This window comes from Daktulosphaira vitifoliae, unplaced genomic scaffold (genome assembly GCF_025091365.1).
Source record: "Daktulosphaira vitifoliae isolate Bord-2020 unplaced genomic scaffold, ASM2509136v1 Scaffold_3, whole genome shotgun sequence".
In the NCBI taxonomy this organism is placed as follows: Eukaryota; Metazoa; Arthropoda; class Insecta; order Hemiptera; family Phylloxeridae; genus Daktulosphaira; species Daktulosphaira vitifoliae.
The window spans coordinates 20,805,617-20,819,033 of record NW_026099574.1 but is presented as its reverse complement, the minus strand read 5'-3'; the positions used below and the strand labels follow the sequence as shown (position 1 = coordinate 20,819,033).

Sequence of the window (13,417 nt, the reverse complement as noted above, 5' to 3'; positions counted from 1 at the left end):
TTAATTTTTTCTTAATAATATTATTAAAATACAGATAAACGACATTCTTATTAATTTACTTGTTTTGCAACTAGTATAGTTTACTTAACAAATATAACTAATGAATTAATAATTTTAAAAAATTAGATTAAGTAACATTAATAAAAAAAGTAATAATAAAATTAATAATTTTTATATTTTTAGTTAATCAACTAAAATTACAAATATACTAAATAAACCTTAATTTTAATCATTCTAAAATGACCAGTGTTTAACTAATTCTACTATAATTTTTTTTTATTTTTGAATTAAGTATTTATGTATTGCTGGTCTAAGTATGAATTTTTTATAATATTTACTACTTTAATTCTTTAAATTTAGTTTTTAATAATAACTATGCTTAATTGAAAAATAACACTATTAACTATTTGTTATAATTATATCATTTTGGAGAAACTTTTTTCTGTATAAAACAATGAGTTGCACAGTGATAAATGAGTAGTTTGACGCCCCAGTAAAGAAATTCAATTATAGTCAATAGACTGAATCCCAAAAAAAGACCAGCAATACCTCCAAATGACACTGAAAATCAAAAAAAAATATAGTTATACTACAATAATATATATTTTTTAGATAAATATTTAGAGATTCCTTAAATACTCAAAAGATTAAACTAATAAAATTATATTATATTCTTTTTCTTAATGTTCATAAAATCTATAACATTTTATACAAATTTTATTATTTAATATAACTGATTACATTAATAATGTAATTTGTATAAACATTAACTTAACATAATATTTTTTAGATTTATGTTGAAATATTGAAAATTTGGCATTTTTTATTAAGAAAAATTACTATCTACACACAGTTGTACAATAAGCAATTATGAGTTAACATATGGTTAATGCAATATTTCATATTTCCATCAAATAAGAGTAAATCTTAATTTAACAGTAAACGGCCATAACAATATTTATGTAGAATGATACCGAAATAACTAAAAAAATTTAGAACTGTTTTTTTTTTAGAAATTTAGTCTTAAAAAATACATTACTGTAAAATAATATATTCAATTTTCAACTATAGAAAATAATATTTAAACTAAAAATAAACTTATCGAATATAATTTTATTAGTTTACCATTGATGAATCCAAGGATAGGATTAAGAGACAACTATAGTTCTCCCAAACTCATTTAAATATTTTTAACGTTTACATTACCTAGTAGATCAATCCATCCAAACGTTACGTCCCGTTGATATTTTACTGCGCCTTCGTTTTTGTAAAATATGTCTACGGACCCGTAGCTCTCTCTCGATAACTGTTGAGAATCGTATGAAGAATCTACATCCACATCATAAACGCTTTCATGGCATGTAGGTAGACATTGTGAACAATTAAGCGGAGAGAGTACCTCTCCTTGCATAAACCCTCGAATATTTCCTATTGGTGGACTATAGAAACGTAATTCACTATTGTGTAGAGCTATACATAAAAGCTGTGTCGAGTTACATATTGGAATACGATTATCTAAACAAAGGAGATTAACTTTGGAGAAAATGCAGTTTAGCTCCCATACGTTTATAAAATCAATTAATTTTTTACACTGATTTCGAATATGCAAAAATAAAATATCAGTTAAAACTGGTAAAAAAATTATAGCATATTTAATATGCTATAACTACAAATTTCAATTTTAAGTGTGCATATAACGGGTTATCAGGCCGAGCGTACACCATTAATATCCTTCTTAATGTAACTTTTGTTTACGATTTATAAAACAAAAATGGTTATATTGAGAGTAACTAAAACTAAGATTGTAGTTTTGAAAAATATCTGTTCTTTACATATAAAAAACAGTTTATTACCCCTTCTAAACGAAGAAAGATTGTATCTTCATCATGTAACCGTTTTTTTTCTGGGGAAATCTATCCTCTTCAACTCTCCTCACCAAGCCAAGTTCCTCGCAATACCTTTTAAATAATTTAATTAAAATTATCATTGAAGTGTTAATATTAAAGTTGAAGCTTTAAAACTGTTTTTTATTCTTGTTTAATTAGTTAGTTAGTTAGTTAATCTAGTTTACCATAATGATACCAGTAGAATTCTTTTGGATAACCGTACAAATTGTTAAAATGCCTATTCATTTTAATAATATTTACGACTAATTGGAACATAAATGAAATATTATGTTGTAGGCTCAGCCTTATAACAGCGCTATTTGCTAACTATAAAGTGTTACGACTTTTTAATTATTTTTAAATTTATATTAGTTTCACCTGATTGTATGTTTGTAACTCTCAACGCGCCACGTGTTATTATTCTCGCGTATCCCGTTGTCTATGACTTTGAGACTAGACTGTAATACTATTTAATAATTTGAATATTACTATCAATGGAGAGGTGGCATTTAAAATAATAAACATTTGTTTATCTCATTAGTATAACAAAAGTTCTATAAATTTACAAAATAATACAATTTTTAACACGCTTATATTAGTTTCATATAATTATATATATTACATGTTGTTTGTTATTTGTAACTCTCAACGCGACACGTGTTATTATTCTCGCGTATTCCGTTGTCTATGACCTTGAGACTAGACTGTTGTAATGCATTCACCCCACGGCGGCAACACTATTCCTATATAATTTTATTTTTGGTTTTCGTACCCTTACAAGCGTGTGCATCATCAATATTATATATATAAACAAATTTTTATTGTTTATTATTAGATATAAACATTTAAAGATTCAAATTTTTTTGAGTTAATATACGTGTATAATACACAAGGGATTACAAATACAGGTAGCTAATTGGTTTTTTATGACGATATTCGCAGGTTTATAGCCTTTATTATCAATGGTCATAAGACACATTGTTGTGAGTTTTTAAACACACTAACTGGCAATACAGAAATTATATCTATTGATAGTCATAATTTACAATAAACACTCCGTGACTGTGACAGAAATGTTATAAAAACTAAAAAGTAAAAAATAAATATAGTTTAAAAAAACTGAAAAACGCCCTTTTAAAGCATATCGAACTAAAAAGTTAAAAATAATTTTAAAAATGACCTCAAAACACAATAATGAACGAAAATACTAATATTATTGTTTTGAGGTCATTTTTTAAATTATTTTTAACTTTTTAGTTCGATATGCTTTAAAAGCGTGTTTTTCAGTTTTTTTTTTAACTATTTTATTACACCAATATTTTATTTTTACAGAATTGTAATTAGTGTAAAAAAGACAAATCAATTTGAAAAAAACATTGTGAGAAATTAACTACATTTATGGCTTATTTTAGTACATTTATTAAGAAACATTTAAATATAAATATATTAAGTAAGTTTAATCTTGAATTAATCTATACTTACTTTGTTCACAAAAATTATTCTTACCAAGCATGTTGTAGTAGTATGGACGACAGTGACACTTTTCATTTATATAATTCAAGCGACATTCTATCAAGCACGACTTTTGGGTATATGATTTTGATATACTTAGCTGTTGTTCATCAGGAAAATAACAAAATCTATCCTCAATTGGTAGTTTTCTTATAGCATCCGTACTAATGGTAACGTAAGGTTTTAATGTGATACTAAGTTTATTTTTTGTTTCTGCGAGAACAACACTACCCATACCAGATTCTGGATATTCGGTTACATAAAATATTTGAACCTAAATGTGAATATAAATGTATTTAGAACTCACTATTACGTACTTACTTAATTAATTAAAAAATAAAAAATGTATTAAATTTAATTAAAATTGGGGATTGACCGAATAATCACCATTTAGTTGATATCTGCTCTATACGTTTAACAATTTAAGGAATATTTATTGTCGCGTATAAGTTATTTATATTCAATTATTCATCGTCAATTTTAATTTTTCATAAAGTAATACTAATAGTATTGTAGGTTTTTACTATCGGCCAACTTAAATAAGTTACTTAATTAATATTATATACAGGTTTATCTGTCAATATAGTAATACAATAAACTAGCATATGTGATTGTGTATTGTTGTCTTTAATGTAAAAATATTTTACTTCAAAATATCTCCTATCCTAAGAAAAATTAGGAAATTTATCAATTAAGGGTTAATATTTTGTAACATCACTTATCTCCAACATTAAAAAAAAAAACACAGCACAGGGGGGTTGCGACACAGTGGTGACGTAGCATAGTTGGGTTAAGTATAATGATATCTGACAGTGATTAAAATCACTATCATAAAAAACGCTTGGATGCAAATCTGTAGATAGTGAAAAATTTTAAAAAATTGATGGATTATTCCAAAAGCTACATGATCTGCTAGTTCCTTATTAATATCCTGATTAAGATTAAGTATTTCGAATAAAAAAGGGATTATTAAAAAAAATTATTTCTCTTAAAAAAATTGTGTTGATCCATACACTTTTCAGTAAGTTATAGCATTATAAAGTTAAAAATGTAAAAAATAAAATCGAAAATTTTCACACAAAAATAGCATTCGGTAGCCATATTCATCATAAAGACAAAATAAAGTCCGAAATTTTTTTTTCCATAATAAATTACATTACATTAGCTATAATTTAAGGTATATATATAAGTGTCAGACTTTCCAGAAAACTTTCAAAAGTTAAGTTGAAAAAGTAAATTTTTTGTGAAAAAGTTGTCATTTTGAATTCCCTCTTGTAGGCAGGTAAAGAGTCAGATTTATAAAAAAAATATATACTAAATGATAGTTAAAGACATCATGCATCCATAAAAAAAAGAATTATATTAATCCATACATCTTTCAAAAAGTTATAGTATTATAAAGTTAAAAATATAAAACAGAATTTTTTTACAAAAATTATATTTTTTTTATTAACTTTGATGTCTGATTTCACCATGAAGACAAAATAAAGTCCAAGTTATAGTAAAACCAATATCTTCTCAGCTTCGCATCGAAGCTAAAAGGAAAGAAAGTTAACTTTCTTAATTAATTATTCTAATCTTCTTTAGTTAATTATAATTAACTAAATTATTGTTTCAGTCATGAAATTGAAATTTTCAATTATCATAGACAATTAAAAGCTAGAACATTTTTTTTGTTTTGAAAAGGGCAATAACCTTTATTTTAATATACTTATTGGATTAACATTAAAAACTGCAAAATATTTATAACTAACACTTAAATATTTTTAATTTTTGTTAGGGGAATTAATAGGAACTCATTACATTTATGACTATACCACTAAACTTAAAATATATGCATAAATAAATGAAATAAAAAATTATAAATGCACGAAATACAGTGATTTTTAACACTAAAATAACATTTTTTTTTTAAATCAAGGATCACTTAAATATATATTATGTGTCGGAATTTTATTTTTATAGCTTATTACATAAGCTTTAATTTAACATTTGTTTGAAGCTCGGAGTATTTCCAAAAGATTATCCAAAAGTTAAATTGAAAAGGTTAACTTTTCATGCAAAAGTTAGGAATTTCTCTAGTGGGCACATTAATGGCCAGATTTTCAAAAAAATTATATACCTAAAAAGAAGGAAATTATTTATTTATATTTATTAAAAAAAATTGTTTTGATTTACTCATTTTTTAAAAAGTATGATAGTTTTAAGTAAGAATACTTTTAAAAATGTCACAATTTATCGAAATTAAAATTAGTTTTTTTTTAATTTCCCCCATTTACGGCGATCAAAGGAAAATTTTTCAATTTTGGAGGGTAATATCTTCAGGTAGATACGATATGTAATCTTTTGACGTATCGTTGAAAAAATCGGTTCAAGTGAAAGCTGAGAAAAAGTAGTAATGGTTACAAAAGTTAATTAATATCTTCTAAGCTTCGTGGCGAAGCTAAAATGTTTTTATCGTAGAATAAAAATTTTAAATTGTAAAAAAAATCTCATATAAAAAATTATAATGGGTCAAAAGTAATTAATTTAATGTGAGACACCTCTTAAATCTGTAATTTTTAACTTCTAAACTTACCCTCACTGACGATGGACCTATTATATAAGAAGCATTTATTAATCGTTCAGATTCATTTAACTTTTTAAAAAATAATTGTAATCCCGTTGTTGACCCAGCCGCTGTATTTCGTTTTAGAATACAGTCCCAATTACTTCTATTTGTAAATAAATTTTGTTCTATATCTATAGGATTTGTTTCCGGGCTACAATATAATTATTAATAATAATTTTTTTAGGTTAGACAAATATATAGAAATAAATAAATAATACCAATGAATTGCATCGATTGAGTTAAGAGAGTTAAATGAATAACAAAAACCTTCTTCTGTTCTTTGTAAACTAAATAATTCACAACATTTATAAAAATGGCCAATCCAATAACATGCGTTGAACACCTCATCACAAGTCGGCAATACCTATGAAGATATCAAGTTCGATATGCAAATTAATTTATAAGTTTATTTTGATTAAAGGTACAATAAATAATATACTAAAAATATATTATTTAAAATGCTGTTTATTTTTATTGGACGTCCAACAAAAGTGCTGTACAGTGCTTATATTTGACAATTAAACGGCAAAATAAATTAAGGTGTCAATGTTAATTAAAAATTTAAAATCATAATAATCATATATTTTATAGAATTTATTGCAATTATTTTTTAAGATTTAGATTATTTGTAATGTTAAAAATATATCACATTATTGTAATTTTATTTATTTACACATACGATGGGGGAGGATAGAAAGCTAAGACATTGAGCCTTATCAATAGTATTAACCTATATTTTAAGTAAATATCATAAAAAAAATTTTTGTTATTAAAATTAAATTGATATTTAAATTAAATTAAGTTGTTAATTAAAATTGTAAGTAATTACCTACAATATGCAATTGAAAACTAAAATATAATTTTTTGGTAAATATCTACAGATTTCTATGACTTCTGTCAGTTTCAAATGTAAAATTTCTGGTAAGCCACTGTTCATATTTATGTTTTCAAAAATTAGACTTATTTTATAAAACAATTAAAAGTAATTTTCTTAATTGATGACCTTCCCAGTTTGCTACTCATCAAGGAGAACTTGGTGAAAATTTATAGTGATTTTTTTTCTTGGTATTTGAAATTTAAAAAAATAATATACATAAATTTTTATCATCAAACCTTCAACATAAATTCTGTTATATTGATGCTAGCCAACTTATATATTAAGTTTTTTGATCCGTTTAGATAAGGAATCATTCTGCTATAAACTGGATGCTGAAAAAATGTTAAAGCGTTTAAAAAATTATCAAGTTCAGCTTCATTGTACGTATCGTTAATTCTTTCAGCAATGTATTCGTAAGCCAATGATCGTTTTATTTTGTCTATAGGACAAACACTTACAGCTGGAAATGGAATTAGATATAACGCTAAATGTGTATCTTTTACCGCGGTTACTGTCGGAGAAGCACTGAACTTCAGCCACATTGTATTTACTAAAAAACTAGCACAAAAAAAACTTAATAACACTATAACCAACCAACTACACCTAAAAATATAAATTGCGTTAATGAGTACATAAAAAAATTATTAGGTTTCTAACCGTTCAATTATATTAGAGTTATCTTTAAATATATACTGAACACCATGTAATGTACAATACCGAGCATACTCTTTAAAAACGCTTTTTAATTTCTTAGTTTGTGCTTTAGCTGTTCTTTCTATAGTCGTATAAGACCAAGCAAATTCTTTTCGCCAGAATTCTTGTTTAAGTTCAGAGTTCATACTTACTTAAAGTCAAACAACAACTAACGAACTGAGACGGTTTTTCTATTTTATTTATTTAGAGTTAATGGATAATAGTATAGGTAAGAACTTACAATAAAAGTATACACTCGGTGACAGTTAAGATACATTTAATGATGTATTATTTACTTTACATTATTTGAAAATCCAATGACTGTATTGACGAATATTTTCAACGCCCAATAAACAAACTCAACAACACTAAGTATACTAAATCCTAAAAATAAGTTAGCAACACCACCCAAAGCTACTAAAAAGTGAAATATACAAATAATTTGTTTTAATTCGTTAAACATTAATATAGATACATTAAATAGATACCCAAAAGATCTGTCCAAACAAATGTAATATCTCTTTGATACTTAGTAGCTCCTAAATTAATGTACGCAACATCTAGATAACCAAAATATTTCCATACTAGTGGATTTTGATCCAAAGAATAATTTATTTCTAGTTGGTATGTCGTTTCATAACAAGTGGGCCGACAATGTGTACAATTTAGAGAATGGTGAAGAAGTTTAGGTTCGAAACCTAATGTTCCTATAGGAGGAGTTAACAATCTCAAATGTCCTAAACAGTAAAAAAATTTATATAAATACATTGTTAAGGGACATATATCTTTCTACATTACTTGTCGCATGTAGTACACATTCAAAATCAGGAATACCGCAAACAGGGTATCCATCATCTACACAAAATTTTTTATTTAAATGGAATAATTTTTTCTTATTTACTTTAGAATTAACTAGTTGAGTACTTGGAGTAATGAAGAAGTATAAATGACAGCCACATTGATACAAAACATATTCTAAACGGCATTGTATATAACAAGAACTTTGAGTGTATACATGATATATATACAATTCTCTTTCATCTGGAAATACACAGTCCCGATGATTTACATCAACTTCTTTGACATTTTTGCTTGTAACAGTGATATCAGGTAAGACCATTATACTTAATCGCCGACCTTGTACAGAATCAAGCCACAAACCGTCACCAGCACTCGGAAACTGGTAGGAAGTATGCACTAATACCTATAATAATATTAAAACATTTATTTAATACATTATATGAAATCGGTTACCTTTGCTCCATCGACATCACGTTGTTCCATTCCTAAAGATTCCGAAGAATTAACTGCTCGAAGAAACACCTCTAAACCAGTAACTGTACCGACTGCAGTGTTTCTTCGAAGTTGACATCCAGGATACATAATATTATCCTCTTCTACTATACCTTCATTTTCAAGTACTTCTGACAACGGACTAGAAAATATATTGAAAATAAATTTATCAATGCTTTCCCGATCCAACTATATAATATGTCTACCAATATAAATGATTATTGAATACTATTTTCTTAATTAAGTAATAAAATTAATTAGTGATATTTTGAGGCATATAAGATGTATACCTATTTTTGATTTTGTAAATTAATGTATACCATTTAAAAATACAACAAATACGCTCATACACGATCTTATACGTTTGTATCATTTTAAACAAAATTGTCTACCTTATTCCATTAAATATTATTATAATATAATAATATTCAATATTTATTTATTTATAATTATTTTTTTCAATACTCCCTCTTTAAAAAAATATGGACATCAAATAAAAAATAATATTTTTTTCGAAAATAACTATCATATTATGATAGTTATCTTCGATTCGGGACTCTCAAGTCTCTAATAAAACGTATTACTCTATGTTTTTCTTACGAAAACACCTCTGAATTTAATTGTCATAGTTATGTAGTATTCATACAATAATAAAATGTTTGTAAAAGTAAATAACTTTAAAAATATTATGAGGAAACATTCACTCAAAAATGTTCGAAAAATTATATTTTTCTTCTAAATTCGTGTGACATTTTTAAAATTATGCATTTCGATTAGATATTAACAGGTTCATTATTAAACGTGTTTTTCTATCACTTCCTTTTTTAGAAACTTTTAATTCATTTAAGGTACGTTTTTATAAAAAATTTTATTTTTATTAAATGGAAACTCCTATATTAATATTATTTAATCATTTTTATAAAGATCCAAGATCTAAAATCAACTTAGCCCCTGGACTTGATATTGATTATTGATATTTGTAAATTATTTTTGAGATCCTTTAAACTTTATATACTGAGAACATTTTTACTTTTGCAGCGTACCAATGTTTTCCTCTTTCAGAAGTCAACGAATTAAATGAATAACAAAATCCTTCCTCTGTCCTTTGAAGAGAGAACACTTCACAACAATTCATTCGTTGTCCATGCCATTTACATAAGCCCAAAATTTCATCACATGTTGGTAATGTTGCTAACATAAAATCAGTCACATTCACATTTTTAAAAAAACGAAATATAGTTTTGGATAAATTAATATGATATTCCATTCGAAAATAAGTAGGTTGTTGCATCATTGATAACGCACTCATTATATGTTCCACTTGTGCTCGAATTGTATCATTTTCCACGTTAACGTATCTATGTTAAAAGATATAATTTAATAATAAGAGATGTGTCCTTATAATTAATATTATTATTAATAATGTTATTATATCAATAATATCATTTCATATTATCAACTTAAAGGTAAACTAATTAATTTATTGCTAAGAATGTATAAGTTAGTAGCGCATTGGGCTACCGGGAAATTCCCAATGGACCACTTCTTATGTTTATGTATACTATACAGAGTGTTCGGTAATTAAAAAAAACAGGTAAATTGTTACAAACAATGAGATCGATAGAAACCCGTTTCCTTATTATGTATATTATATTATTATTATTAATTTATGTGATAATTTCTATATAAGACTTTGGAAATTTGAATATAAGGACCACCCTAATGTAAAAAGATATGCACGAACCTTAATTTTATGACTTGACATGGCCCAACTATCTTCAGAAAGAAATTCGATTTAACCTAACTATTGATTAATTGATAAATTTTTCCCATTCTAGACCCAACCAATTAGTTAACAAACTTTAAGCCCTAATCCTTAACCATAAAATATTTTCTCTCTTCCAAAAATATTTTTACATGACACGTGGAGAAACGGTACTAATCATTGGCATATTAACTAGTTTAGGCAATAGAATTTAATACTTAATAAAATTGTATGTATTATTTTGGTTTCAGAATCAACTATGAGATTTAATATAGAAATAAAAGCCTATTTTTCAGAACCTTAAAAAGATTACGAAATAACAAATAAATAATTGTCAATAACTAGAATAATTACAATTTATCTTAATTTTTGAATGGGTAAAATTTCATACTAGGAATATGATATACTCTCAAATACTCCTCTCAGTACTTAAAACAATCAAAGACATATATACACATTTTTATTTATAAGGTCATTCTAAATATAATTTTTTTGGGCAAATTTTATCCCTTAGTCCACTACTGGTGTGAGATATGCCTTCACGCAAGACCCCATGCCTTAAGAGGCCCCGTAAACTGAGTAAATGATCAAAAAGCGGTTCTTCTTTCCTTTAAAAAAATATTAAGAACCCCTTGAAATAATTTCGCACAAGGGCCCGAGGTATTTAGCGTTAGCCACGACTATAAAATTTCCAAGAAACTTTCTCTTAATAGATTAAGTCAAAACATTTTTGTATTTATAAATATCAATGACAATGTTCTATTGTCATTGTAATTATTAAAAACAGAATCATATTAAGATATATAAACCCGCCAAGATTTCATACTTTTATCAGCCCATTAACTGGTAAAATCAGAACAAATTAAAAATATGATATTTTTAACCAACTGATATTTTTATTTTTCAACTTTATTATAATATTTTTTTTCAAAATTAATTAAGTACAATAGACCAAAATATTTCTCGATAGCCTCCTATAAGAATGGGTCATCGAGATTTTCTCAGTACCTTGCTGATACCTTATTTGAGCCTATTAAAATGATTAATAAACCAGGTACTTTATGTAAAATGAGAAATAAATGTCAAAATTATTACAACTTACTTAGAGAGATAATTAAATCCTACTGTTTTCTTTACTTTTATTGCTGGACAAACAGTAATCGAAGGAAATGGAAACTGATAAAGTGGTACGTGAGTATCTTTGACCGCTAATATTGTTGGAACAGCTCGATATCGAAGCCATAATTTAGAAGCTATATAACAAGCGGACATTCCGCAAATCGCCAACATAATCAACCAAAATATTCTTGAAAAAAATAATTATTTATAAACAAAATTTAATGAGCATTTGTTATAAAGCGTCAAAAGACGATATTATTCAACCCCCAATTTTGATGTTGTTGTTTATTTATATAAAAATTGGTGTTATCATCTAACTAGAATATTTTTATCGAATCCATTTCTATCTTTTAGCTTTTATCTACATAATGTTTCATAAATACTCTAACATCATATAAATCTATTTGCCTAATCTATCAAAACGTAAATTTAACATGAAATTTGTGTTAACTAATTGAATATTAAATCTTTTTACAATACACTTATAATTTTTATTATATCACCACTAAAATCACTAACTATTTCTTTTTACAACCTTTGATACGATTGAATATCATTATGCCATAAAAAATGTAGATACTTTCTATAAATATTCAATGTTAAGTCTAAAATTTTACTCATCACAAATAAAATCATCAAATTAGACGTTTTTAAAATCCATTACACAGTAGCATCATAATTTTTACACTTTAAAAATTTTTTTTTAGATATAAAAATACATAATTTAGTCTTTTGATAATGATTAATAAAAGTTTTTATGTAATTATAATTATACGGTATTACTTTATAATAACTCAAATGTCATATATTTTTTAATATTACCATTTAAGTTTTATACTTATCTTTTAACCGCCCACAAAACATAAAACTTGATTAAACACATTATTCATAGTCACTGTGATGAATATCATATACACAAAATAAACTTGACACTATCTACACAAATACTCAATACCTAGTGACAATGTATACAATTACAAATAGCTTTTATTGAAGCTTTTCCAAGTACAAAACAATTGTATTGTTGACATGGGTTGTGAAACTAAATGATCTTTATTGAAACCGGAAGTTAATTTTTAGCTTGATAGCAATGCAATTATAACTGGGGACTTAATTTACACTTCTTTCGAAAAGTTATCTTTCCAGTAACTCACTTCTCCAACGGATTAGCATTGGTCATATAGCGCACACCGTGTACAGAGCTATGAGCTGTATATTCGTTGATCAACACACATGGAGATTTTGCTTTGCTACTCCAGTTTGTGTCACCATTTGAAATCGACCACATACCATTACTACTTCTGGCCTGACGTCCGTACCTGTCAATTCTCTTTCCAACCGAACAACTTAAATTTGTTCTCGCTATCCGCGATGATTCCATGACCGCAATGTTCGGTGACCGGTATATGATATAAGGGCTGAGTTTCACCGCATTGCTGCAACTTGTCTTACCACAAATTATGTGCGGGTATTTGCATACAATTAAGCACTACTACGATATTCGCAAACATGTAATAAACATATTGGTAGCTGTCAGCAGTACATTTAAGCGTATTCCTTTATTCTTATAGTGACTTTGACACTCATTAATTTTTTTCTACACAATAATCTTTTTCTAGTTTTAAATTATGGTTTTTTTTTTTATTTTGGTACCCTTTTCA

General features: G+C 26.1%; 1 protein-coding gene across 1 annotated transcript; it reads right to left on the bottom strand.

Annotated features, from left to right (window-relative positions):
* Positions 1-249: 249 nt before the first annotated feature.
* On the bottom strand, positions 250-13,417 carry LOC126902781 (uncharacterized). Its single transcript, XM_050680385.1, has 14 exons — positions 12,911-13,417; positions 11,740-11,943; positions 9,916-10,230; positions 8,834-9,014; positions 8,504-8,783; positions 8,378-8,434; positions 8,068-8,316; positions 7,876-7,996; positions 7,123-7,489; positions 6,228-6,373; positions 5,977-6,160; positions 3,369-3,672; positions 1,207-1,515; positions 250-561 (listed from the first exon to the last, which is right to left on the bottom strand). Exons 1-14 carry the CDS (start codon positions 13,135-13,137, stop codon positions 422-424), a joined length of 3,084 nt encoding a protein of 1,027 aa, XP_050536342.1. The 5' UTR covers positions 13,138-13,417; the 3' UTR covers positions 250-421.